This window comes from Nycticebus coucang, chromosome 1 (genome assembly GCF_027406575.1).
Source record: "Nycticebus coucang isolate mNycCou1 chromosome 1, mNycCou1.pri, whole genome shotgun sequence".
NCBI classification, from domain to species: Eukaryota; Metazoa; Chordata; class Mammalia; order Primates; family Lorisidae; genus Nycticebus; species Nycticebus coucang.
The window spans coordinates 335,275-362,678 of NC_069780.1; the positions used below are offsets into that span (position 1 = coordinate 335,275).

A 27,404-nucleotide genomic window follows, 5' to 3' on the forward strand; every position below is an offset into this window, starting at 1 on the left:
GGGAGTGGATGTTAAGTGTTCTCACCACAAAAATGCTAACTGCTTGGATGTGGAGAAAAGGGCACACTTCTACACTGCTGGTGGGAATGCACACTAATACGTTCCTTCTGGAAGGATGTTTGGAGAATATTTAGAGACCTAAAAATAGACCTGCCATTCGATCCTATAATTCCTTTACTAGGTTTATACACAGAAGACCAAAAATCACAATATAACAAAGACATCTGTACCAGAATGTTTATTGCAGCTCCATTCATAATTGCTATGTCATGGAAGAAGCCCAAGTGTCCATCGACCCACGGATGGACTAGCAAATTGTGGTACATGTATACCATGGAATATTATGAAGCCTTAAAGAAAGATGGAGACTTTACCTCTTTCATGTTTACATGGATGGAGCTGGAACGTATTCTTCTTAGCAAAGTATCTCAGGAATGGAAGAAAAAGTATTCAATGTACTCAGCTCTACTATGAAGCTAAATTATAGCTTTCACATGAGGGCTATAACCCAACTATAGCACAAGACTATGGGGAAAGGGCCAAGGAAGGGGAAGGGAGGGGGGAGGTTTGGGTGGAGGGAGGGTAATGGGTGGGGCCATACCTACGGTGCATCTTAGAATGGGTACAGGCGAAACTTACTAAATGCAGAATACAAATGCCTACATATAGTAACTAAGAAAATGCCATGAAGGCTACGTTGAACAGTTTGATGAGAATATTTCAGATTGTATATGAAACCAGCGCATTGTACCCCTTGATTGCACTAATGTACAGAGCTATGATTTAACAATAAAAATAAATAACTTTAAAAAAAAAAGTGCTAACTGTATGTGAGACAATGCATTTGTTAATTAGTTGGACTTGAAATTCCACCATGTATATATACTTTAAAACTTTATGTTGCACATGACATATAAAATTATATGTGAATTTGAAATATAAGTAAATAAATTTGAAAAAAAGTATATGGTAAACACCAACATCAATTTCTTCAGAAGAACATTTCAAGATTTATTTCTGGAAAAGTATGTGCAAATACATTTTTAAAGTGCTCAGAAAATATAAGTATGAAATAGAAATACTCAAGTTTTTTGTTCTTCAAATATAATTGGTTTGGGATTTTTTTTGCCAACTACATTATCAGGTATAGATGCAGAGGCTCACATCCGTAATCCCAGCACTGTGGGGGGCTGAGGCAGGTGAACTGCATGAGCTCAGGAGCTCCTAATCTGCTGAGCAAGAGTGAGATCCCCCCCTATTAAAAATACAAAAAATTAATTGGGTGTTGTGGCAGGTGCCTATTGTCCCAGTTATTTTAGAGCAGTGGTTCTCAACCTGTGGGTCATGACCCACAGGAACTATATTAAAGGGCTGCAGCATTAGAAAGGTTGAGAACCACTGCTTTAGAAGCTGAGGCAAGAGGATTGTCTGAACCCAGGAGTTTGAGGTTGCTGTGAGCTAGACAGATGCCATGGCACTGTAGCCTTTGTTTTTGTCTGTCTCAAAACAAACAAAAAATTATGTCCAGTTGCTGGAAGAAGGAAGGTGAAACTGACTATATATTTACATGACAGGGTTCATTCACAAATTTCTTCAGCAAATTAGTTGGTAAAATGTATTCCAAGTTATGAAAAGCATAGCCCATAAATCCTGGACATCTTTGAAATGTCTCTTATCTACTGTGGAAATGCTTAATGACATTTCTCACAAAGTATTGATTTTATCAAAGAACCAGTTTTTTATTTGTTAATTTCCTCTATTTTCTTATTTTCAACTTCATTCATGTTTACTTTTATCTTTATTTCCTATCTTCTGCTTGTTTTAGATATATTTTTCCTTTCCTTTTTAGTTTCTTGAGGTGGGAACTTAATGATTTGAGATAAGTTTTTTCTAATGTATGCATTTGCTATTAATTTCCCTTTTTACATTATTTTAGCTACATCTTGCATATACTTATATACATTTTCACTTTTATTCAGTTCAATGTATTTTTAAAATTTTCTTTTGATATTTAATATTTATTTAAAGATGTATTTTTTAATTTCTAAGAATTTGGAGATTTTTGTATTATCTCTCTATTATTAATTTGATTCCATTATGTTCAGAGAATATGCTTTGTATAATTTCAGTTCTTCTAAATTTAGTAAGATTTGTCTCATGGGCCAGGATATGAGCTGTCTTGGCAAGTGATCCCCGGGCAGTGAAAGTCTATACTGCTGTTGGGTACAGGGTCTACAAATTTCAGATCCTGTTGCTACCCACAAATATGATAACAGGTATATTTCTGGGCTAACTGTAAACCATTGACAGAAAATGGTTCTTCCCACCAAGCCAGATGAAGCCTGTGACTCCCTCTCAAACCCAGTCTCAGGAAGGAGGGTGACAGAGGTGAGGGCTTATAGCTCTGTACACTGGGCTGATGAACTCTGAGTCATATTTCCTATGACTGGTAATGTGACCTTAGGGACAGCATTTCACGTCTCTTCTTGTATAAGATAAAACAAAACAATATGGACATCTGGAGAAAATCCAGAGACCCCAAAGCCTGTTCCTGGCCACATGAGTGAAAGATTATTCCTAGTTCCCTAGTGGAGACTGAAGATTAAAAGCTTTGTGCTTATGGTTTCTAGTATTTAAGTAAATTGTATAGAATTCTGTGACTAGACTTTGTCATTGTCAGAAAGCCCTTTATCATCTTCTCAAGTCCTGCGCTAAAAAAAACCCCTCCAGGTGTCTACATGTGGACTGGGGCCATGCCAAGGAGTCCAGACTCCTGCCCAGGATGCTGAACACTTGGTTAACTACATTGTCCCTATTTCTCAGGAGATCAAGTTAGTGTATCAAGTGGAGTCATTTCAGGGAGGGCAAAGCGCTTTGGTGACTTCTCTACACAATTGTCACTCAGGCTCAGCACTGATGCAGACTTCGCTGCAGATGACAGGCTGTTGGGGTTGGCTGGTCAGCACCAGAACCAAGACACAGTGGGGGCGATTAGAAGCCTTTTCTGAAACAAATGTGGATTCTGGCAAAGAGAAAGAAATGCCCTTTATTCCACCAGGTGAGAGTGGTGTAAACCTTGGGCTGCTGGTGGCCACCTCTGCCACTATGTGGAGCTAGAGTCCCTCCAAATGTAGGCAGCAAAGGAAAAATCAGGGCCAAGAAACAGAGTCCGAACCTGATGGCTTCCTGCAAGCTCCTGGATTTAGCTGTGTCTGCAGCCAGACTTATCACACCTCTTGACTTTCAAATTACAAGTGCTACACTGGTTTGGTTTTTTGTTTTTTGTTTTTTTTTTGTATTTTGTTTTTGTTTCTGCTTTGGTTAATTTGAGTTAATTTCTGTCACTTGCCAAATAAGAGTCCTAACTAATTTAACCAAATTGTATGGAGATGGCTGGCAGGATAATGCTGATGAAGATTGAATTCCACGGCCCTAAATAGGGCTGTTTACTCTTCTAAGATACTCACCACCATAGTAAAGTGCTCCGAATCCCGTGATGTAGACAGTCGAATTTGGTGGGAAGGATGCAGAGGCTTCTGGCAAACAAATCCGGCGGACGTCATCTGAAAAGGTGACCCGGGGAGAGAACTGCACCAGGGCAATGTCGTGCTCCCTCCCTGGGGAGTGATACTTCTCGTGCAAGATGATTCTTCTGATGTTTCTTTTCATTAAGGGAGGGTCAATTGTTGTTCCAAAACTAACAGTCCATTCATGTGGATTTCTGTTACTAGAAAAGGTTAGAAATTAACAGAATATATAAATTGCACAGAGTGGAGGGTCTATAATAAGTTTTAGAACTCATCCTAAAAAAAGTGCTACCTCTCTCACTGCCTAATATCACCACAGTCACTTTCCAAGTACTCCCCTTGAGAAGTCATACACCAACACCATTGCCTAGTCCACCATTTAAGCAATATTAGAATTCTTTCTGGAATGACCATCAGAGCTGTCATAAGAATGACAATTAAGTTCACAAACTTGTCACCATGTACTCAAGTTGGCAGGACTGTACAAACAGCTCAGTAAGGTTTCTCAACCCTGGTGTATCAGTGTCCCCCCACTGTGTTTGTGTGGATGTGTGGTGGGTCTTGCTGAGTGGCGTTCATTATTTGCTGTCACATGTTTTTGTGTGCCATACAACACACGACTCAATCATAATATAACTTTAGTCACTCAAAGTGAACTATTTTCTGACAAAAATTTCTAAACAATCTTCACATGTTAAAGCACATTTCTGCTTTTAGACTATTATACTTAAATTTGTTTATACATGCTAAAATTAATCATTTATTTCTTGCTCATACTGTAAGAAAATTAAAATCCTTTTAAAATTACTGTTTTTCTTGCCCAACACACCATTTCTCTTTTAGCCTTATGTCATTAGCTAATTCTTCTTCTTTTTTTATTGTTAAATCATAGCTGTGTATATTAGTGCAATCAAGGGGTACAACGTGCTGGTTTCATATACAATCTGAAATAGTCTCATCAAACTGTTCAACGTAGCCTTCATGGCATTTTCTTACTTATTGTATGTAGACATTTGTATTCTGCCTTTAGTAAGTTTCGCCTGTACCCATTCTAAGATGCACCGTAGGTATGGCTCCACCCATTACCCTCCATCCACCCAAACCTCCCCCCTCCCTTCCCCTTCCTTGGCCCTTTCCCCATAGTTTTGTGCTATAGTTGGGTTATAGCCTTCATGTGAAAGCTATAATTTAGCTTCATAGTAGGGCTGAGTACATTGAATACTTTTTCTTCCATTCCTGAGATACTTTGCTAAGAAGAATATGTTCCAGCTCTATCCATGTAAACATGAAAGAGGTAAAGTCTCCATCTTTCTTTAAGGCTGCGTAATATTCCACGGTATACATGTACCACAATTTGCTAGTCCATTCGTGGGTCGATGGGCACTTGGGCTTCTTCCATGACTTAGCAATTATGAATGGGGCTGCAATAAACATTCTGGTACAGATGTCTTTGTTATATTGTGATTTTTGGTCTTCTGGGTATATACCTAGGAGAGGAATTATAGGATCAAATGGCGGGTCTATTTTTAGGTCTCTAAGTATTCTCCAAACATCCTTCCAGAAGGAACGTATTAGTGTGCATTCCCACCAGCAGTGTAGAAGTGTGCCCTTTTCTCCACATCCACGTCAATACCTCTGGTTTGGGGATTTTGTTATGTAGGCTACTCTTACTGGGGTTAGGTGATATCTCAAAGTAGTTTTGATTTGCATTTCTCTGATGATTAAGGATGATGAGCTTTTTTTCATGTGTTTGTAGATCATGTGTCTGTCTTCTTAGAGATGTTTCTCTTCAAGTCCCTTGCCCACCCTGAGATGGGATCACGTGTTCTTTTCTTACTAATATGTTTGAGTTCTCTGTGGATTCTGATTATTAGACCTGTATCGGAGGTATAACCTGCAAATACTTTCTCCCATTCTGAGGGCTGTCTGCTTGCTTTACTTACTATGTTCTTGGCTGTGCAGAAGTTTTTTAGTTTGATCAGGTCCCAGTAGTGTATTTTTGATACTGCTTCAATTGCCTGGGGGAGTCCTCCTCATAAAATATTCACCCAGGCCGATTCCTTCAAGAGTTTTCCCTGTACTTTCTTCAAGTATTTTTATAGTTTCATGTCTTAAGTTTAAATCTTTTATCCAGTGAGAGTCTATCTTAGTTAATGGTGAAAGGTGTGGGTCCAGTTTCAGTCTTCTGAACTTGCCAGCCAGTTCACCCAGCACCATTTGTTAAATAGGGAATCTTTTCCCCACTGAATGTTTTTAATTGGCTTGTCAAAGATCAAATAACGGTAAGTAGCTGGTTTTATCTCTTAGTTCTCTATTCTGTTCCAGATATCTACTTCTCTGTTTTTGTGCCAATACCATGCTGTTTTGATCACTAATGATTTATAGTACAGTCTCAGGTCTGGTAGAGTGATTCCTCCTGCTGTGTTTTTATTGCTGAGTAATGTTTTTGCTATTTGAGTTTTTTTCTGATTCCATATAAAACAAAGTATTATTTTTTCAAGATCTTTAAAATATGACAATGGAGCTTTAATAGGAATTGCATTAAATTATATATTGCTTTGGGTAGTATAGACATGTTAACAATGTTGATTCTTCCCAGCCATGAGCATGGTATGTTTTTCCATTTGTTAATATCTTCAGCTATTTCTTTTTTTAAAGTTTCATAGTTCTCTTTGTAGAGATCTTTCACGTCCTTTGTTAGGTATATTCCCAAATATTTCATTTTCTTTGGCATTACTGTGAAAGGAATAGAGTCCTTGACTGTTTTTTCAGCTTGGCTATTGTTGGTATATATAAAGGCTACAGATTTATGGGTGTTGATTTTGTAGCCTGAGACATTGCTGCATTCCTTGATCACTTCTAAAAGTTTTGTAGTAGAATCCCTAGTGTTTTCCAGATATACGATCATATCATCTGCGAAGAGTGAAAGTTTGATCTCTTCTGACCCTATGTGGATACCCTTGATCGCCTTTTCTTCTCTGATTGCAATGGCTAAAACTTCCATTACAATGTTAAAGAGCAAAGGAGACAATGGGCAGCCTTGTCTGGTTCCTGATCTAAGTGGAAATGATTTCATTTTGACTCCATTCAATACGATATTGGCTGTGGGTTTACTGTAGATGGCCTCTATTAGTTTAAGAAGTGTCCCTTCTATACCAATTTTCTTAAGTGTTCTGATCATGAAGGGATGCTGGATATTATCAAAAGCTTTTTCTGCATCAATTGAAAGAATCATATGGTCCTTATTTTTTAGTTTGTTTATGTGCTGAATTACATTTATAGATTTATGTATTTGAATCAGCCTTGAGACCCTGGGATGGATCCCACTTGGTTGTGGTGTATAATTTTTTGATGTGTTGTTGGATTCTGTTTGTTCAGATCTTATTGAGTATTTTAGCATCAATATTCATTAGTGATATTGGTCTATAATTTTCTTTTCTTGTTGGGTCTTTCCCTGGTTTGGGGATCAAGGTGATGTTTGCTTCTTAGAATGTGTTGGGTAGTTTTCCTTCTTTTTCTATATTTTGGAAGAGGTTTAATAATATAGGTACTAGTTCTTCTTTAAAGGTTTGGTAGAATTCTGATGTAAAGCCATCTGGTCCTGGACTTTTCTTTTTAGGGAGATTTTGTATAGCTGATGCTATTTCAGAACTTGATATAGGCCTGTTCAACATTTCCACTTCATTCTGCCTAAGTCTTGGTAGGTGGTGTACTTCCAGGTATTGGTCGGTTTCTTTCATATCTTTATATTTCTGAGAGTAGAGTTTCTTTTAGTATTTGTTCAGGATTTTTTTAATTTCTGAGGGGTCTGTTAATTCATCGTTACCATTTCTGATTGATGAAATTAGAGATTTTACTCTTTTTTCCCTGGTTAGGTTGGCCAAAGGTTGATCTATTTTATTGATCTTTTCAAAAAACCAACTTTTGGATTTATTGATCTGTTGTATAATTCTTTTGTTTTTGATTTCGTTGAATTCTGTTCTGATTTTGGTTATTTCTTTTCTTCTGCTGGGTTTGGGGTTGGAGTGTTCTTCCTTCTCCAGTTGCTTGAGATGTCCCATTAAGTTATTAACTTCCTCTCTTTCCGTTTTCTTGAGGAAGGCTTGCAGTGCTATAAATTTCCCTCTTAGGACTGCCTTTGCAGTATCCCAGAGGTTCTGGTAATTTGTGTCTTGATTGTTGTTTTGTTCCAAAAATTGGTGATTTCCTTCTTAATCTTGTCTATAACCCATGTATCCCTCAGCATAAGGTTGTTTAGCTTCCATGTTTTTGTATGGGTATGCAGGTTCCTGTTGTTATTGAGTTCAACTTTTATTCCATGATGGTCTGACAAGATGCAAGGAATAATTTCTATTTTTTTTTAATTTGCTGAGGTTAGATTTGTGGCCTAGGATGTGGTCAATTTTGGAGTATGTTCCGTGGGCTGATGAGAAGGATGTGTATTCAGTTTTGTTGGGATGAAATGTTCTGTAGATGTCTGTTAAGTCCAGATGTTGAATGGTTAAGTTTACATCTAAAATTTCTTTGCTTAGCTTGTTTTTGGAGGATCTATCCAGCACTGCTAAAGGGGTGTTAAAATCTCCTAATACTATGGAACTGGAGGAAATCAAGTTGCTCATGTCTGTTAAAGTTTCTCTCATGAATTGAAGTGTGTTCTGGTTGGGTGCATAAATATTAATAATTGAAATCTCATCATATTGAGTATTACCTTTAACAAATATGTCCATCCTCATCCTTCCATATTTCAGTTGGTTTAAAGCCTATTGCATCTGCGAATAGGATTGCAACACCTGCTTTTTTCTGTTTTCCATTTGCCTGGAGTATAGATGACCATCCCTTCACCTTGAGTCTATATTTGTTTTTTAATGTAAGATGAGATTCTTGTATGCAGCAGATATCTGGCTTGAGTTTTTGTATCCAGTCAGCCAGCCTGTGCCTCTTTAGAGGACAATTTAAACCATTCACATTAATTGAGAATATTGATAAGCCTTTTGTGAGTCCAGTGGGCATGACATTTTTAATTCTTTTGCGACTGTGGAGTTGGAATTTGATCAAAAATTTCTGGGTGAGTTTACTTTTGTGGTGGAGGATTACACTGGTCTTTATGGAGGATAGGGCTGAGACTATCCTGGACAGCTGGTTTAGTTATGGCAAATTTCTTCAACATGTGAATGTCATTGAAGTATTTAATTTCTCAATCATAAATGACACTCAGTTTAGCTAGGTACAGGATCCTGGGTTGAAAGTTATTGTGTTTTAGGAGATTAAAAGTTGATGACCATCCTCTTCTAGCTTGAAAGGTTTCAGCAGAGAGATCTGCAGTTATTCTAATATTCTTGCCCTTGTAGGTGATGGTTTTCTTTCATCTGGCTACTTTCAGAATTTTCTCCTTCATATTAACTTTGGTGAAATTGGTTATGATGTGTCTGGGGGATGTCTTATTCGGGTTGAGTCATGCTGGAGTTCTGAAACTGTCTGCTAACAGAATCTCTTGGCATGTCTGGAAAGTTCTCCTTCATAATCTCATGGAGAAGACACTCTGTGCCTTGTGAAGCCACTTTGTGCTTTCGGGGATCCCTATAAGACAAATATTGGTTTTCTTTGAATTATCCCAGAGCTCTCTGAGAGAGTGATCTGTTTTTGCCCTCCATTTCTCTTCCTCTTTGAGAGTTTGGGAGCTTTGTCTTCAATGTCATAAATCCTTTCTTCTGCTTGCTCCATTCTGTTACCGAGGGATTCTACTGTGTTTCTCAGATCTTTGAGGGCTGCAACTTCTTGTCTCAATGTGTCAAAATCTTTGGTCATTTGGTCTTTGAATTCTTTGAATTCTTGAGATATCTTTTGGGTTTCTGCTTGGAATTCTAATTCAATCTTATTTGCTATCCAGATTCTGAATTCGATTTCTGACATCTCAGCTATTTGTTTGTGCATGGGATCTTGTGCTGTGTCTGCCCCATTGATCCTTGGGGGAGTTGATCTACTCTGATTATTCATATTGCCAGAGTTTTTCTGTTGATTTCACCTCATCATTGTTTTTCACCATTGCCTCTGGCCATCCTCAGAGTTGGGGAGGTGTCTCTCCAAGATTAGACCCCAGCGGGATCACTCTATTGTTGCTGGATTTTGTAGGGAGTGACCCTGCGTAGTTCCTCTGGGGCTGCCCCAGCCAGGGAGTTCTAGTTGTGGAAGCAGCTCCAGAGTGTGACACACCTGGATCCAGCAACAGGGCGGGAGGTGGTGCGCACAGTTCTGGAAGAGCCTGGCACCCAGTGACTTTGGCACAGAGAGCTCAAGGCTCCAGCAGTCTCTGGCCAGGAGAAGGGCTCTGTGCGAGGCACGGAGGGTTTCAGAGGGCACGCAGCTACCAGAGTCCCTGGCCAGATGAGTGGGCCAGTGTGGAGGCAGGGAGGGTACAGGAGGGAGGATGCAGGGTTGCGTGGCTTCTGTAGTTCCTGGTCAGGGCATGCAGAGGCCCAGCGGGCATGGGTCGTGGGTCGGGGGTTGTGGTGCAGCTCTTATGGAGGTCCAGGCAGCACCAAGCCCAGGAGTTTGAGGTTGCTATGAGCTGTGACGCCCTGGCACTCTACCCAGGGCAACAGTCCAAGGCTCCAGTGTGCCAAAACTGGTCTAACTCTGCCCCTGAGGGTTAAGGCTGTAAGGCAGCTCAGTCCCCACCTTTAGGCTATTCAGTCGCTAGGTTACTAGCTCCCTGCCGGATCCTTTCTCTGTGACTCTGAGGGCGGAGCTTGTCAGGGCAGTTCTCTCACAATGGCTCCCTGCGGCCCACAGCCGAAAACTATTAGCTCCATCCAGCTCAGCAGCTCAGTCTGGGGCCCTAGACAATGCCCAAAGTTCTCCACACTCCTGCTCAAGCTCTCCCCAAAGGCAATTCAACTGTGTGCCAAGTTCAAAAACACCGAAACAGTTTACAGTTAAGGCCTTTCTGGTTTGCAGTCTCACTGCTGCTTGTACTTAACGGCTGCCAGCGGGATTAGGTCTATTGGACACACGCAACCACTTGCCAGTTTTCCACTGTTTTTGTCTTCTCTTGGGGTTCAGAAGTCCCTTGATGACTCCCTGTATCCTTAAAGGGATGATTATAGGCAGATCCCACCAGCCAGAGATGCCTGGAGTCTTATCTCCCCAGACTCACCATGCCCAGTTGCAGGGAAGCTGTTACTCGGCTGCCATCTTGCTCCATTGACTGAAACTATAATCTTGATTGAGTCTATAATTTGGTGTTTAGTCAAGGCCTGGGTAGCAGAAAAGCCAGGGCTTTTCCGGGCTTCTCTCAGGAAACTTCTGCAATTCTCCAAGAGTCTTCAAGTTATATTCAAGTTAAAGTCATTTCTTCTATTCTTCTACTAGCATGGTCATCTTTGCTGGTGACCATTATTGATATTTTCTGACTGTGCTTTGAACAACACACAGATCCTGCAGGAAGAAGCTTGTCCCTGTAAGCCTGTTTCTTCAGAAATGTGTTGCCTTTGAATCAAGCACCACAGTGATTCTAAGAATCTTCAAAGTTTTTGGCTTTCAGAATCTTTCCACAGGACACAGGGAAAAGTATGTCCACTCACATGAAGACCAGAAAGTCTATGTGGCCCAAATACTCAGTTCTCAGACCTGGTGCTGCACAGCCAGGACCATAGGGCACAGCGAGACGGAAATCATCATTAGCTAATTTGATAAGCATGACCTCCCTATAATCTGACAAGTCTGGGAGTATCAGCCTAGGACCTAGTGGGGTTAGACACCTTCAGCTGGCCACAAAAATATCAGTAGTATTTCAAAAGACTTTCATAATCATCATGCTCTGGGTAGAGTTGGTTAGTTGCTAAGCTACCTGTTACCTTTACATTATTTATCTTTTCCAGAAGTCTTCCTATTTTACTTTGTCATATTTGACACTATTTATACTATCATTCTGGTGTTTAGCTCTTGAAAGCATATTTTAAGGAAGACACTGACAAAATCTGGAATATTTGGAGGAAAGGAACTATCATGGTTGGGCATCTGAAAATTGGTGGTGTGAAATGAAGTAATGATATTTATTTTCTCTTATTGTTTTGAGATTTTTCACCCATTTTATGTTTGGTCTAAAAAAGAAAAACTGAAGAATAACTTTTATGTGAATGAAGAAATAAATTCCAGATGAAACAGCAAATAATCAGTGGTGGATATTATTAGAATGCAGATTTGGAGTTCAATGTTATAAAGATAATTTACAAAAATAGAACTATCCATTAAAGTACGGACTATCTTTGGCCAAATAAGTTCCCCATTAATTTGAAGTATTTAGTCCAAAACTAACAGGCACACCCATAGCGAATTTGTGGATTGCTGGTATATCATACTATTGAACTTTCATGTTTTTTTGAACATTAAGAATAGGTATAAAGGCCGAATCGGTGGCTCTCACCTATAATCCCAGCACTCTGGGAGGCCGAGGAGGGTGAATCCCTGGAGCTCAGGAGTTTGAGACCAGCCTGAGCAAGAGCAAGACCTTGTCTCTACTAAAAATAAAAAAACTAGCCAGGTGTTGTGGTGGGTGTCTGTAGTCCCAGCTACTTGAAAGCCTGATGCAGGAGGATTGCTTGAGCCCAAGAGTTTGAGGTTGCTGTGAGCTAGGCTGATGCCATAGCACTCTAGCCTGGGCAACAGCATAAGACTTTATCACATACATACATACAAAAAAGAATCTGTATAGATTTTTAATATACATCCTATAAAACATTAAGAATCTCTTTGCAGATTTATACTCCTAATACTCTCAAGTGGATAGAATTTATTATGATAACAAAAGTCATAATTTTATCAAAAGGCATATGAGAAACTCTATTCTATTTTTTTAAATAATAAGGACCAATAACTTGCCAAGGTCATAGACATTTGACCCGTTTTTCCTGCTGGGTGGGGCGCATTTTGTCCACTGAGCCCTGTCTCTACTTGTGTAGAGCTATGTAGGGCATCTGTGCTGTCACCACAATCATGTGGTGCTAGAAGAAGGCCATGAAGTTAATCTACTTGGACAGAAATCCAAAATTTTAAATGTCATAGTGATAACAATATTTGACTGGTTATTATCTAGAAAAGTAAAATGAAAAAAAGTATGAAAAAGTCATTTTATCTTATATTTTTAATATCATGTACAAAATGCTCACAATTAATGAGGAATTAAACAAGTGTTATTTGTCCATCTGAAAAAAGTTGTATGACAGCACAGTCTGGCAACATTCACTCTGGGGTCTGTCTGCTGTAGCACTGTGGTCAGCTGGTGCTCTGCTGCATAAGACCTTCTGAGTGGCCCAACCTCTCTGCGAATCTTTTGATACTCAAAAGAATCTCTCTTGAAGTGGCTATTCTTACCCTGCTGGCAATTTCTCATTTTGGTTATAAGCTGTCTAATTCCACCACAACTTTATACGTCAATGCTCTAAATTTGATGGGAGCAGTTCTCTATCATCACAGTTATTAAATTCCTCCATTCATTGAAGATTTTAATTTCACTTTATGATGAATTTGATCATTCTGATTAGCATGAGACTGGCCCAAGTGTTTGGCAGAAATAGGCACCAGTATTAAGTGGAGAACACTGTTTGAAAAGGATTAATTTTACACATTATTAGTAAACATTTTGTGTTAGAATGACCTCTGCTTTCTTACAGTTTATTTAATGCTCTGGTGACTTGATCAGTTGCTATGAGGAGAAATATTATTACTTCCTCTGTCTTCACCAAGGTTTCAAATACACACACAAGCATAATGTTATTTTAGTGAAGAACCTGAAATTATTTTTTTTCTTACTTTACTTTAGTAACATATGGGCCATTGATAATTACCAAGAATATGACAAAACCTAGGGCTGTTTGACAATAGTGGGGTCTGAATTAAACTCACCTCTTGAAGCAGTGCGCGGCAGTAACAAGCCATGTGCTGCTGATGAGGGTGGCGCCGCACTGGTGAACCTTGTCTCGCTGCAGGGAGGCCTGCCAGGGCCAGGCAGCCTTGGCTGCAATGTCTCCAGACATTATCCTGTTGACTGTTAATGGAGCAACTCGTTTGCCACAACCTGAAAAAGATGGGGTCTTTAAGCTGTAAGTACTGCATTTCCTTTCAAAGGGGTGAGTGTGAGCAAGGAGAGGGGAAAGGAGGAGAATTATCTGTTGGCACAAGGTGCATGCTCAGGTGAGAGGTGCAGTAAAGGCCCAGGCATCACTTTTATGAAATTCACCCATGTAACTAAAAACCATGGGTACACCCAAATCTACTGAAAAAAAAAAAAAAAAACCCAAAAAACAAATAAAAAAAACTGTCTCTCTAATCTTTGATATGGAGACCCTGAATGGATATTGCAATGCAGTGTTTGCATCTGTCATTATAACAGCCTGTATGACATCACTGCTTATTCTCATATTTCCTGGGGTGTTTACATGTTGCTTACCCCCCCCCCCTTGTAGGTGTGCATACCTACTGCCTACTAAAGCTATGCTAAGCTGTGAAGGACTGACACTTCACAAAGTGTCAAAGCTGCCTTGAGGACTTGCATTATCAAATATCTCGATGTCTTGGGAGCGCCTCCTAAGATTATTGTTTCCCAGTTTTGGGTGAACCAGCAGTGTTACCTGGACATGAAGTCCTCACCAGAATAGCAGCTCCCCCAGCCAGACAAGTGCTGCTCATGTGTTAGAATCCCCCTCCCCAACCTTTTATTTTTTGAATGAGTAGCAAAAAAGGTGTGCATGAGTTAATGTGTCATGACCCGTCTCTCTGGCTCTTCCACAAGCATCACATTCAATGTGCTCTATTGTGGGCATCAGCAGGAGATTACTTTGCTACTAAAGATTCTTGCTAACAATTAAGCTTATTTAGAGCATAGGGCCAATAAAGATAATATGATAGGATCAATTTTTGTTCCAATTAATTAGGCACCAAAACAATTATTTTACTGGCATTGGTTACACTGCAGCAGTGGCCAGCTGTTTTAGAAATCTCCATCACTCAAGTTTAGACCACCGTTTCTTCTCACTTTTAGGTCAGCTCAGCTTCCCATCCACCCCTGACCGACCTTCCCCTGCAGCCTACTCCCCCGGGCCTACTCTGTGTTCTAGCCATGCTGACATTTTTAATTGCAAGAAGGCATTCTGTCTTGCCTGAGGACATGTTGATATGCCACTCACCCTGCCTTGGGACACTCACCCCACCTGTTACTTGACTGGTAGCCCCTCCTGGTCCCTGTCTCAAGAGTCATTTTCTGATTCTGAAACCAGGTCAGCTGACCTCTGACTGGCTCTCATAGCTCTGAGTGCTTTCTCTGTCACAGCGATTTTCTTACTATTTCAACATTTCCCGATTTATGCCTTCTTCCACCTTTAAACTCTATTTTTAGGGCAGGGATCATGTCTTATTCACAAAGGCACCACCAGCTCATGGCACATCTAATGATACTTGGTAGATGTTAAAAAATAATTGAATGAATGAATAAAATAAAATTGAATGAATAAATTAATAAAAATTATTTAGCAGTTTACAAGACACAGAGGCAAATACATAACACCACTGTTCAAATTTGTCATTGCTTTTATAAAATCTCTCAAATTACAGGCCAAGTGATTTGAAGTAAGTTAGTGTTAGCTACAAAGATGAATACATTGAGCATATTGTCTAGGTCAGTAACAGATAATGAGGCTTACCTATTTTACATTAGCACTTTCTTATTATTTTCTCAGCAGAAGGCACATTTTTTAATAGCTTAGAAAACTAGAAAAGCAAGTCCACTTATTCCAAACCAGAAATCCAGAAATATATACTTTCTTCAAATTGTCTTAGAATTTTCACCATGTAAACATTTTTCTTGAACATGACTAAAAGATAAGTTTTAGAGTTAGAAAAAAGTATTTAAGTCTATTGTTCAATTATTATTCTTTCCCAAAGAAAATGCAGAACATAGATGGGAAATTATAAGTCAATATTTAAATATATCCTTTCTGATGTGGAAACTGAACTTGTTTATGAAAGCTGACTAGACTTACATGCTTGGACAGTTAGTTTCCCTGTTGATGAGCTCATTGCTGAAAAACAAAATAAAACAAAGATTGACAATTTGATATTCTCCTGGTTGGTCTCAATGACCAGGAATCATCACGGGGTGCTGAGCACAGATGGTCTGGACACCTGGGCATGTAGGCTGGCCAGAAGAAAGGCAGTGTGACCTGACAAACAGGTGCAGCCTGTGAGTCTCATGGGCAGCCACTAACTGGGTAGATGATATCTCAAGCGGCAAGTGAACAGAGCATAGATAGTGGATGATTAAAGCCCATAAATAGTTTGTATTAATACAGAACCTTGGTTTTCCAGCTGGGCAGGGTAAATCTTTGGATTTCACTTCAGGAGATGGGAAAGTGGGAAAAAAGAAGCAGGCAGATAGGTTTCTGAGGTCTGCTGGGATCCTGTCTGTTTTCTTTTTTTTTTTTTTTTTTAATTTTTTTATTAAATCATAACTGTATACAATGATATGATTATGGGGCATCATACACTCACTTCATAAACCATTTGACACATTTTTATCACAGTGGTTAACATAGCCTTTCCGGCGTTATCTCAGTTACTGTGCCAAAACATTTATATTCTACATTTACCAAGTTTCGCAAATACCCCTGTAATATGCACCACAGGTGTGATCCCACCGATTCCCCTCCCTCTACCCACCCCCCCTGTCTGTTTTCATGAGAGTTCACATAGGGCTTTTTTTGCTCAAAGGGTATAGGGTGAAAAAAGTTTGAAAACTCCCACATAAACTATTTGTAAAATACTTTTAAAACACAGTTCTTTTTTTATTTTTATTTTATTTATTTATTTTTATTAAATTATAGCTGTTTACATTAATGAGATCGTGGGGCACCATACACTGGTTTTATAGACCGTTTGACACATTTTCATCAGACTAGTTAACATAGCCTTCCTGGCATTTTCTTAGTTATTGTGTTAAGACATTTACATTCTACACTTACTAAGTTTCACATATACCCTTGTAAGATGCACTACAGGTATAATCCCACCAATCACCCTCCCTCCTAAAACACAGTTCTTAAATAATCAAAATGTTCCTTTTTGAAAAATAAAGTATTGTGAAATCTGTTCCAACATCTGCAGAATGTTGGCAAAGAGAAATTATTGGACCCAATCTAAGATTAGATTTTGTCACTTTCCAACAGATCTAGGAATCTGACTAAGGAAACACAAACATTTAAACTCATATACATATATCAAAACATCTTGTTGTACATGTTAAATGTACATCATAAATATTACATGTACATCATAAATATTAAAATGCACAATTGATGTTGATTACACCTTAATAAAGCTGAGGGGAAAATAAACCTAAGTTGGTGAAAGGTTGCATGAAATCTGTGATGATTTTCAAGTTTACGTGGATCATTGAGCAGATGAGAACAACCCATTTTGCTCTTTTATATCAGTGCCACACTTCCTGACCCAAATTCTCAACATCCTGTTCCTTACTGTGCAAAATAAGAATATTTCATTCTACTGACTTTCTATAAACCACACATGGGAAACTAGTAACGATGAACTCTGTAAAGTGGGAGCTTTTGAAAACATCCAATTCTAGGGCACCCTTAAAGGCATCCCCAAGTTATTGTACAGTAAAGAATTAATTGCTCAGGACAGATTCTTGGTGCTTATTCTGCAGAAGAAACTCAATTTTCTGTCAAATGTGGTTTAAAGTAGTAAATTTCTTGTTTCATTTTTTAAAAACATATCATTTAATTTATCCTTAGAAATGTATCCAAGTAAAAGATACTATCTAGACTTCTTTAGTTAAAACTCTGTCAGCTTGGTCTGAGCAAGATGCAAGTTGTCCTCTTCCAGGAATATTAGCAGAGTAAGTGTTGAGTGTAATTGGGCTTTTAAAGATAAACTGTTTAGGGACAGTAATTTCACTTGGAGGTAGAAGGTCAGTACACAAGTAACTAACTATTGAAGATTTCTACTTTTGACCAAATATTTTTACATTCCAGTATACAGAAGTGAAAAGAAACAGTAACACTTTAGTCTTGCAAGTGAGTGATTCCTGAGGTGCTTCTGAGTTGGGAGAAGTCTTGTTGGTGTCAAGGGTTCCACCTGCTACCAGCTGTGTGGAGTACACGTCACCTGACTCATAGGCAGTCAGGCCTTACTGCAGAGGTGGCATTTGCAATGTACAGAAATTGACTTAAGCTTTCCTTTGATAAACTGCATCTCACAGAGGACCCACATCACAGAGTTGACCCTTGAGCTATAGGGTCATGCCTAGACTTGGTCTGGAACTCCTGAAGTTTTCTCTTTATTAGAAGTCCCTGAAAGTCCCAAAGTCCTTTGACAAATTGTATCTCATAGAGGACTCACATCACAGAGTCTTGACAAATTATGAATAAATCTTGAGCTATAGGGTCATGCCTAGACTTGATCTGGAAACCCTGAAGTTTTATCTTTATTAGAAGTCCCAAAATCAAGAGTCACTGGAGATCAGTGTTTAGTCTGTAATCACTGCTTTAAGGATTCTATTGAGATTTCCACTAACCAGGCCTTTTCTAAGTTTTGATAAACTCTGCTTTTTTGAAGTTTGAAATTTCAAAAACTTCAAGGATCTGTCTCTTTATACTATTAGTCAATCACTCGTAGTAATGCTTTCAGGTTTCAAAAGCAGACAAACAATTCAACAGCTTTCTTGGCAGCAGTAGCCTCTTTGCTGCACATTGTGTTTTCTGCTTTCTTGGGTATTATAAAATTTATGTGGTTTCATTAAGAACAAACATTATTATAATTTCACAGATGAGAAAATGGAAGGAGAGGCTTGGGCCAAGTACTTGGTCCTGCAGTGAATTGGTGGAATTAGACTTAGTTGGGTAAGGCCCACACTGGGTTCTCCATCAGCACATCTATCTTTTAATTCAGTTCTGTCATAAAATGCACCAAAGTGCACAAGCCAGCCTGTCAGAGACAAAAGGGCAGGCAGTCCACGACCATTTCATACCTCCTTTCTGGTTTCAGATAGCTCAGGCTTTTAAATTACTGGCAAATTAACTGGCTATTGGAAATTACACAGAACACATCATTTAATTTATAAGAATGGCCACTATTTTACAACCACAATTTCTTTGTTCCCCATGTAACAAAGAAGGTGGATTGACCCCTGACAGCTTCCTGCCTCTGGGCTGGGAGGTTCCTCAGGCTGGTTCCCTAGCAGTCTGCCCTATCAGCACTCCTGCCTGAGTCATTGCCTCAGATCTTCACTCCCTGGTCTTGTCTTCTCCCTAGAAGTCATCTAGGCACTGGCAAGGGCAGGGCGACCTGCTTCACGTCTGACGACTGTTCCTCATGCTGACCCTGCCTGTGACTCTCTTGGGCTGGTGTCTCTTGGGTTTCAGTGGGACCTTCACCTACCTGCAAGATGCTCGGAGGAGCCGTGAGCATGAGGTCACCAGGCTTCTGTCTAGTCTGACTCCTTAAAGCATTTAGTAGCCTAATGTAAGAACTAACTGCCAAGAGATGAATAGTACAATGGGAATTTCTAACATGTGTTTCATCACAGAGCCCTTTATTCATAAAGTCTCTTAAAAAATTAGAGGCCTACGGGACAAATCAGGGGAGTCTCCTGCTCTGACACACTGCTCCAGTGCAGCTGCTCCTTCTGGTCACTGTTACACGTGTACCAGGGGACAGCCATCTATGGGGCAGTCATCCAGGGACAGACATCTAGGGGACAGCCATCCAGGGGACAGTCATCCAGGGGACAGCTATTCAGTGGACAGACATCCAGAGGACAGTCATCTAGTCAGCCAGGGGACAGTCATCCAGAGGACAGCCATCCAGTGGATAGTCATTCAGAGGACAGTCATCCATGGGACAGCATCCATGGGACAGTCATCCAGAGGACAGCCATCCAGGGGACAGTTATCCAGGGGGTCACCCAGGGGATAGCCATCCAGAAGATAGCATTCAGAGGACATCCATCCACAGGACAGTCATTCAGGGGACAGCCATCCAGGGGACAGTCATCCATCTAGGGGACAGTCATCCAGGGAACAGTCATTCAGGAGAAAGTCATCCAGGGAACAGCCATCCAAGGGATAGTCATCCAGAGGACAGCCATCCAGGGCACAGCCATCCAGAGGACAGTCATCCATGGGACAGTATCCAGGGAACAGCCATCCAGGGACAATCATCCAGGGACAGACATTCAGAGGACAGCCATCTATGGGACAGTCATCCAGAGGACAGCTATCCTGGGGACAGCTATCTATAGGGCAGTCATCAAGGGGACACTCATCTGGAGGATAGTCATTCAGGGGACAGTCCTTCATGGACAGCCATCCTGGGGACAGTCATCCAGGGAACAGACATCCAGAGGACAGCCATCCAGAGAACAGCCAGCCAGGGCACAGCCATCCAGAGGACAGCCAGCCAGGACATAGCCATCCAGAGGACAGCCATCCAGGAAACAGTCAGCTAGGGCACAGCCATCAAGAGGACAGTCAGCTAGGGGACAGTCAGCCAGAGCACAGTCATCCAGGGCATTTTGAAGTGGCTGTCCTCACTGATAGTGTGTCCACTATTCCTGGGCTTGTGCAGAGGAAAGGGCCCTCAGTGAAATTACAGGCAAGTGGCAAAGCTTTTATGGGGGCTGAAGGAAGTTTTCCCCTGAGGCCAACTGGGTGGATACCTACAGGACAGCAGTCCTCAGGTATGTTAGTCCTAGAGGAAAACACTCATGTCCTTCTGAACCAAAAGTCATGGTGTGATAAAGAGGTGGGTTGTATCTCTCCCTGCTTGGGTCTTGGGACTTGCTCTCCCCCCCGAGGCCTCAGTGAGATTCAGAATATGCTCCCTCTGCCACTCTGCAGGGCTGATACCCTGATCACCACTGGGGCATATGAAGGCTTGGCTGCCTAGCTCTGCCCAGTTTTGTTCCCCTTCCAGGGCTGAGCAGGGAAGCAGGACATCTGGAACTCCACAGATGGCCTGGTCACTTCTGCAGACTGACCAGGTTCACACCGTGGCTTCTGCTAAGGGTGACCCACACACGTACCCAGTAGTGGCCAGATGACTGAGCTGCACATCCCACTGCAGCCACCATGGAGAAGCCCTACACGGAGTCTATGGGTGACCCGGGAGCACATGCAGAGGGAGCGTGCTCTGAAAGTACACAGGGTCAGGCTATCACGGGGTACAAGGGGTGGGGGTTAAGTGGGGCCCACATGGTTTGGGGATAAATACTGCAGACACAACATGTGACACAGGCACAGCCTCAGGAGCAAGGAAGAAAAATAAATGAAATCAAAAAATTAAAAAGTCCCACCCAAAAGAAAGCAAATTAAAAGATAAGAAGTGACAGCTTCCCTGTATGAGAAGGAACCAGCATCAGGACTCTCCTGGTGTGAAAAACAGATTTTTTGACACCCCAGAGGTTCACCTGAGCTCTCTGTTAATGGATTCCAATCACAACAAACTCAGAAGTGGCAGACAAAAAGTCCAAAATTGTTGTATATATACTATGAGATATTAGTCATAAAAAAGATGGAGATCTTCTAACTTTTCTAATAGTCGGGATTGAACTGGAGACCATTCTCCTAAGTGAGGTATCAGGGAATGGGAAACAAACCCCATGTGCTCTATGGGAAGTTGGAGCTGTGCCTCAGCACCTGAGTGCTCATGGTGAGAGTGACACAGTGATGTTCACACTGGGGGCAGGGGCAAGTGACTTGAGCAGGCATTTTTCAAAAAAGGATATACAGATGGCCAAAAAACACATGAAAAAAATGCTCAGCATCACCAATCATCAGAGAAATGTAAAATAAAACAATGAGATCCCACCTTACTCTAGACAGTGTGACCATTATTAAAAAGTCCATGAACAATGGATGTCAGTGTGGATGTGATGAAAAGAAACACTCATGCTGTTGGTGGAAGGTAAATCAGCACCGCCTCTAGGGGGAGCAACATGGTGCTTTCTTAGAGAACTAAGAGTAGATCTAACATTCTACTCAGCAATCCCACTCTAGCTGTCTACCCAAAGGAAAAGAAGTTGGCATACCAAAAAGACTCCTGCACTCTTGTCTTCCATAGCACCATTCCTGACAGTAAAGATATGAAATCAACCTAAGTGTTCATGAGCTGATGAGTGGGTAAAGAAAATGTAGTTTACATGAAGTATGCACACGTGTGTGCATACATATGTATATCATGGAGTACTACTCAGCCATAAAAAGGAATGAAAAATGTCTTTTGAAGCAACTTAGGTAGGACTGGAGGCCATTATCCTCAGTGAAGAAACTCAGAAATGGAAAATCAAATACCTCATGTTCTCACTTATAAGTGGGAGCTGATCTATGGGTACACATGGTCATACAGAAAAGGAATAACAGACATTGAAGACCTCAAAAGCAGGAAGGTGGGAGAGGGATGAGGGCTAAAAAATTACTATTGGGTGCACTGTACACTATTCACGTAACTAGTACACTATTATTAACTGCTATATGACCTACAATGGAACAAAACTGTACTTGTACCCTCTAAAGCTATTGAAATAAAAAAAAAATACAGATCTAAGTTTAAGCCTTAAATCCTTTTACTTATTGGATTTTTTAAACTCTTTCTGCCCAACTTCCACTTCTATAAAGGTAATTTTTCGGAATTCATTGGAATACAGCATTTAAATTACTTCATGTAAAGGGCATAGAGGTGAGCCTTAGTAAAGGTTGCTTCCCCTTAATTTAGAGAAGTGATAATGGTAGAATAAGCTACGAATGAACAAAAATGAGAAAAGTAGAACAATGTATAAATAGTTTCAGTCATTTTTTTCTAGTTTAGTGATTTTTTTAAAAGCATTATTTATAAGATGACTTTGGCATCTTCAGAGTTGGTCTGCCAATTCTCCAAATGTCCATAAGAAAAAGCAAACAAAAACTTCTTAATGTCACCATGTATAAAAATTATTCATACTTTTTAAAGGCAGCAAATGAGTCTGTGTTTCGGGAAGGCCCCACCCAGAAACACAACTGTTGCTAAGCCCTGGGTATCTTTCTGGTGCTTAGTCATGGAGGCAGTGGCTGGGTCAGATTAACTCTGTCTATCTGGTGAAGGTTTGCCTTTACTTGGGGATGTGTGCCATCAATTACTACAGGTAAAACCACCTGGTGACTGTCTTTAGCCAAGCTTTTATCAGAGAATAGCAAAATATTGAAATGTCCTTTCTTCAACTTGAAACTTTTTCCCCATCTAACTTGTAGACACTGTAATGGAAATAATGGTGAGCAAGTTTGAAGTAAGACCAAATATGGACTGAACAGGGAGCTGCCCATCACACTGAAAGGTGCTTGCTTACCATTAACCTGAACAGATGAGGCACTTATTGACAAGGCTCTTGTATTCCTTATCTTCTGGTTTAAGAGGCTATAGATTTTCTTCTCTCTCACTGCCCTTTGCTCAGAAGAGGAGAACTGGAACACCATAATGACATCAGCTCTCACACCATCTTCCTCTGGACTGTGATTCAAGAAAGAGGGGCATATTCAAAGAGTATGTCTGGTATTGTCCCACAGCCTCCCCACAGCTTCTTCCTGTAAATTAAACCATGATGCTGAGAGTTAATCCTCTCAAATTACACTCTCCCACGTGTCACCCTAACCCGAGGTCATCATGCTCCTGCTTCTAGCTGTCATTGTTTCAAGTGTATTTTCTCTACTAATTTGAAGGCTTATTACAGCATGACTCAGACCAAAAAAAAAAAAAAAAAAATCATCATCAAAATCATAAACTCTGAGGGTGAGAAGAAACCTTTGTGTTCTCTTGAGCCAAATCAATCATGTGTGTGGTGGCCGACCACATCTATAGCAGCCACAAGAAGTGGTCCTCTAACCCCACTGCAGTGATTAAAATGATGCGAAATTTAATTCCCTGGAAAGGCTTGTTTCTTTTTTTCAGCTTCAATTTTAACAGTTCTTCATTTTGAATTGAGATATGTCTCCCGGTCTCCCTTTATCTTCTACTCCATAAGTTTTAGTTCTAATAGTTGGAACATAGATAAGAGACTTTCTTCTTCCATCTAAAATATTTGAAGTCAATATTGTCTGTGAGTTTCCTCCAGATACAGCATGCCAAGTTCCTTGAATTTCTTTCATATGAACATATTCAAATTTCTTTACCTGGAACTGAATGTCTACATACTCTTAAAATAGGAAAATCGCATAATTACAGATCTTTTTAAATAATTGAAACCTGAGCCAGGTGCGGTGTCTCATGCCTGTAATGCCAGGCTGAATTGGGTGGATTGCTTGAACTCAGAAGGTCAAGACCAGCCTGAGCAAGGGCAAGACCCCTGTCTATAACAAAAACAGAAACATTATCTGGGCACAATGGTGGGTGCCTGTAGTCCCAGGTACTGAGAAGGCTGAGGCAGGGGGATCAGTTGAGCCCAGGAGTTTGATGTCGCTGTGAGTTAGGCTGAGCCATGGCATTCAATTTAGGGTATCAGAATTAGACTCACACACACACACACAAAACAAAAAAACAAAAATGAAGCCAACACATATTAATCTTCCCTGTCTCTTACTCCTTATAAAAAAATAAAAGCTCTATAAAACACTAGAAGTCCACCTTCCTGAATCTTTTGGCTAAAAAAGAGGAAATTATATCAATTATTAGAAATTTTATGTATTATAGTCTGTCTAGGCTCTGGAATATAAGGATCTAATAATTAGAATTTTATGTAAAATTGGTAAACAGATGGACAAGTAATTTTACCTTCTACATCAGAAGAATTAAGACTATTTAGCAAGGAGGATTTCTCTGGATCCAAATAAAACCTGCACAGTGACTGTGGCTACAACCCAAATGAGTTCATAAGACTATGATCATGGTAGTAGAATTCTATGGCAAAATAGAATTTGAGAATAGAGGGCATGAAATTTAGAAAGTTACACCATGTATATGCCTTTTTCCTCCTAAATATTATAGAAATTATTGAATTCCTATTATAAAATCCTGTGGGAATCACCAGTTACTCAGTGAATAGAAGAAAGGTGACTCAATTGGCCAATAGGGCATTGGTCTGTGGATAAGAAAAGCAATTATTTCTTTCAAACGAGTCCAACTCTAAATATATTCTTTTTTATTTTTTATTTTTATTTTTTGCAGTTTTGGCCAAGGCCAGGCTTGAACCTGCCACCCCTGGTATATGGGGCCAGTACCCTACTCCTTGAGCCACAGGCACCATCCTGAATATATTCTTTTTCTCTGTCATTAAGGAAGTGTGTCCCACAGGCTCATGGATCTGTGCCTGTGTGTGACTGTCCTGCTGCGTGGTTTTCAAAATAACACAAATGAAAGCCCTGAGAATGTTCACAGCCTGTGTAAGTCTTCCCCTTCCCCACAACAGGGGGGAGGGGATGACTTTCTGACCTGGCATGCCTCCTGCCAACAGGACTTCACTGCAGGTAAAACTTCTATCCTGGAGTGGACTGTGCCTTCTTGACATGTTGAAATCATGCACCTGGCACTCACAAAAGCACGCTGCAGAGTTTCCCAAGGTCATTGGTTCTGGTAGGTTCCAGGCCTTACAATCAATTGATGGGGGTGAGTCCTGATTCTTTCACTTGGGAAATTTTGAATATATGTCAAAATTGTTGTAGAGATAATGTTTGTGAAAAATCCTAGCAAGAGCCCAGGCCACAGAGACACACAGTAGAGGATGGCCCAGTTCATTTGTCATTTGACTCTCTAGGTTGTGACTCCCTCTGTGCCCAGATATACATACATCAGTCTGACCACACGGGTCTTGATATAGTGCTTGTTCAAGGCTGAGTCTATGAATGTCTCATCCACCTGTCATGACAACAAGAAAGAAATTATTTATTAATAAGATATTTTATAATGAACTACAGAATAAAATGATAGAAACATTTTTTCACAGAGTAATATCATTATTTAAATCAGTGGTTCTCCATCTTCACAGTGCAGCAGTAACGTGCAAAATTTAAAAAAAATCACAGATCACAGGCATCCAGGATATAGGAGAGAGTAGGAGATTTAAATCCCCTGTCCCAGAATTTTTGTTTCAATTGGTCTAGAAGGGACCTAAGCACTCATATTTTAAAAATCTTCCCAAGTAATTCTAGGGTGCTGATAAGTCTATCTGAAGTAGCAGATATTTCCCCAAACTCCACGGAAGGAGACCCACTAGAAAGATACAGAGCAGGGATGACACAGGGGGGCTTGAAGAGGTGGCAGAGAAAACCTTGGCCCAGGCTCGAGTTTGAGCGGTCCCCACTGCTCATGGACAAGGAGACATGGGAAAAGTTGCTGAACTGATTTGAGTCCCTCTTTCCTTACCTGTAAAACAAAGTTATTGATCTGCTACTCAAGGGTATAAAGATTAAACCATATAAAGATGCCGGATATGTTTTAGTAGTTATTGCTGGTGGTTCCCTGGCACTTGCTCTGGCATCGCAGGTCTTAGTTTCTCTGCTGGTTTTTGATTGTAAGGGGCAAGAAGGAGGCATCCAGGATGTAGGAGAGAGCAGGAGATTTAAAAATTGCTGTTGACTGGGGACTTCAGGGTAAGTCAGGGGGAAGAAAGAGTAATGTGGTGTTGCAGTATCTGGTGAAATTTTTACTCTGTTTATGTCACAAGGAAGGAGAAGGAAAGCTTCTGCTTAGGGCGTTGGTCACCTGCCCCAGCATCACGGTGCTGAGCTCCCCATGGGCGCTCTGTGGTTTGCAGCATCCCTCAGTGCCCACTTTGCAGAAGCAGTGTCATCTGGATGTGGGTGCTACTATTCACATTGCACAGATGAGTCAAATATGCAAATAAAATATCCCAAGTTCCTCAGAGAAAGGGCAAGAAAGCCAACTCTCATTTTGCAAAACATAAAAAATAAAAATAAAGAGAAGGTTGTTTCAGAAATCAAGGGATACGTTATAACTTCCTCATTACTATCAGGAATTCAAAAATAATTCATTAGGAACCAAAATGTTCATTATTTCCTTTAACCCTAACACTAACTCGGTAAAGAATCATTTTGATTCCTGTTTGACTAAAAGAGGAAACTGCGGCTCAAGCATTATATGGATTTCCCCAGCATCATGCAGATGGTAATAACAACCTGGGGACTTAAACCCAGATAGTCATAATAACCCGGGACTAAAACCAGGTCTTCCATCTCTTCCTACTCAATTACTCAGCCTGGCCTGTTCTCTGTATGTAAAATTTACTTCAGGTTTCTCTTGTAGAACATATAACAGTTATCATAGTTGATTGATCTAAAGACAAAGTATAAAACATAAAAGATATATTTTGGGTAACAGCTTTAAACTTAAAATCAAAGACAACATTTAGAAAAAAGAGAAATTCCCAGTATCTGAAGTATGTCTTCATTTGTACTTAAATAAGAAAGATCTAAACGGGGTGTGGTGGTTGGGGTTTATGTGTCAGAAACAAAACTATTTTGGAAGACATGTTTTTGCAAGAGTGACACTGTTACATAACCATTTCTCTTCTTACCACCTTCTTGCTCCCCACCTATGTGGGTGCGAGGTAGTCCAAAAGAAAAGTCAAACAAGAAGGAATGGGGAGGTAAAAATGATAAATTTTAAGAGGAAGAAAAGTAAATAGCAGTTGAGTAAAGAAGTTTGGTTTGTAATTATTCTCTGAGTAAATGCCACCCACAATTGATTCCTGGCCGTTTGTAACTTGTTGGTGAAGGCAAAGGATTAGGCTTTTGACTCCAGATAACTTAATTCACCTGGCAACGTGCCTTCTGAGAAGATTACCAAACCCAGCATCAATTCCATCTATAAGGAAGGGTTCATTTGTCT

At 40.3% G+C, this 27,404-nt stretch overlaps 1 protein-coding gene across 2 annotated transcripts in view; it reads right to left on the reverse strand.

Annotated features, from left to right (window-relative positions):
- The window catches only part of TMPRSS11A (transmembrane serine protease 11A), a 65,700-nt gene that overhangs the window by 7,623 nt on the left and 30,673 nt on the right, over positions 1 to 27,404 (reverse strand). The window contains exons 4-8 of one of the 2 annotated variants that reach the window (XM_053584726.1): positions 25,345 to 25,412; positions 22,915 to 23,075; positions 15,560 to 15,598; positions 13,428 to 13,599; positions 3,468 to 3,727 (exon numbers count right to left, since the gene is read on the reverse strand). In XM_053584726.1, coding sequence (XP_053440701.1) covers positions 3,468 to 3,727; positions 13,428 to 13,599; positions 15,560 to 15,598; positions 22,915 to 23,075; positions 25,345 to 25,412 — 700 coding nt within the window. The remainder of the gene's footprint in view (positions 1 to 3,467; positions 3,728 to 13,427; positions 13,600 to 15,559; positions 15,599 to 22,914; positions 23,076 to 25,344; positions 25,413 to 27,404) is intronic. The other variant, XM_053585521.1, reaches the window with a different exon arrangement.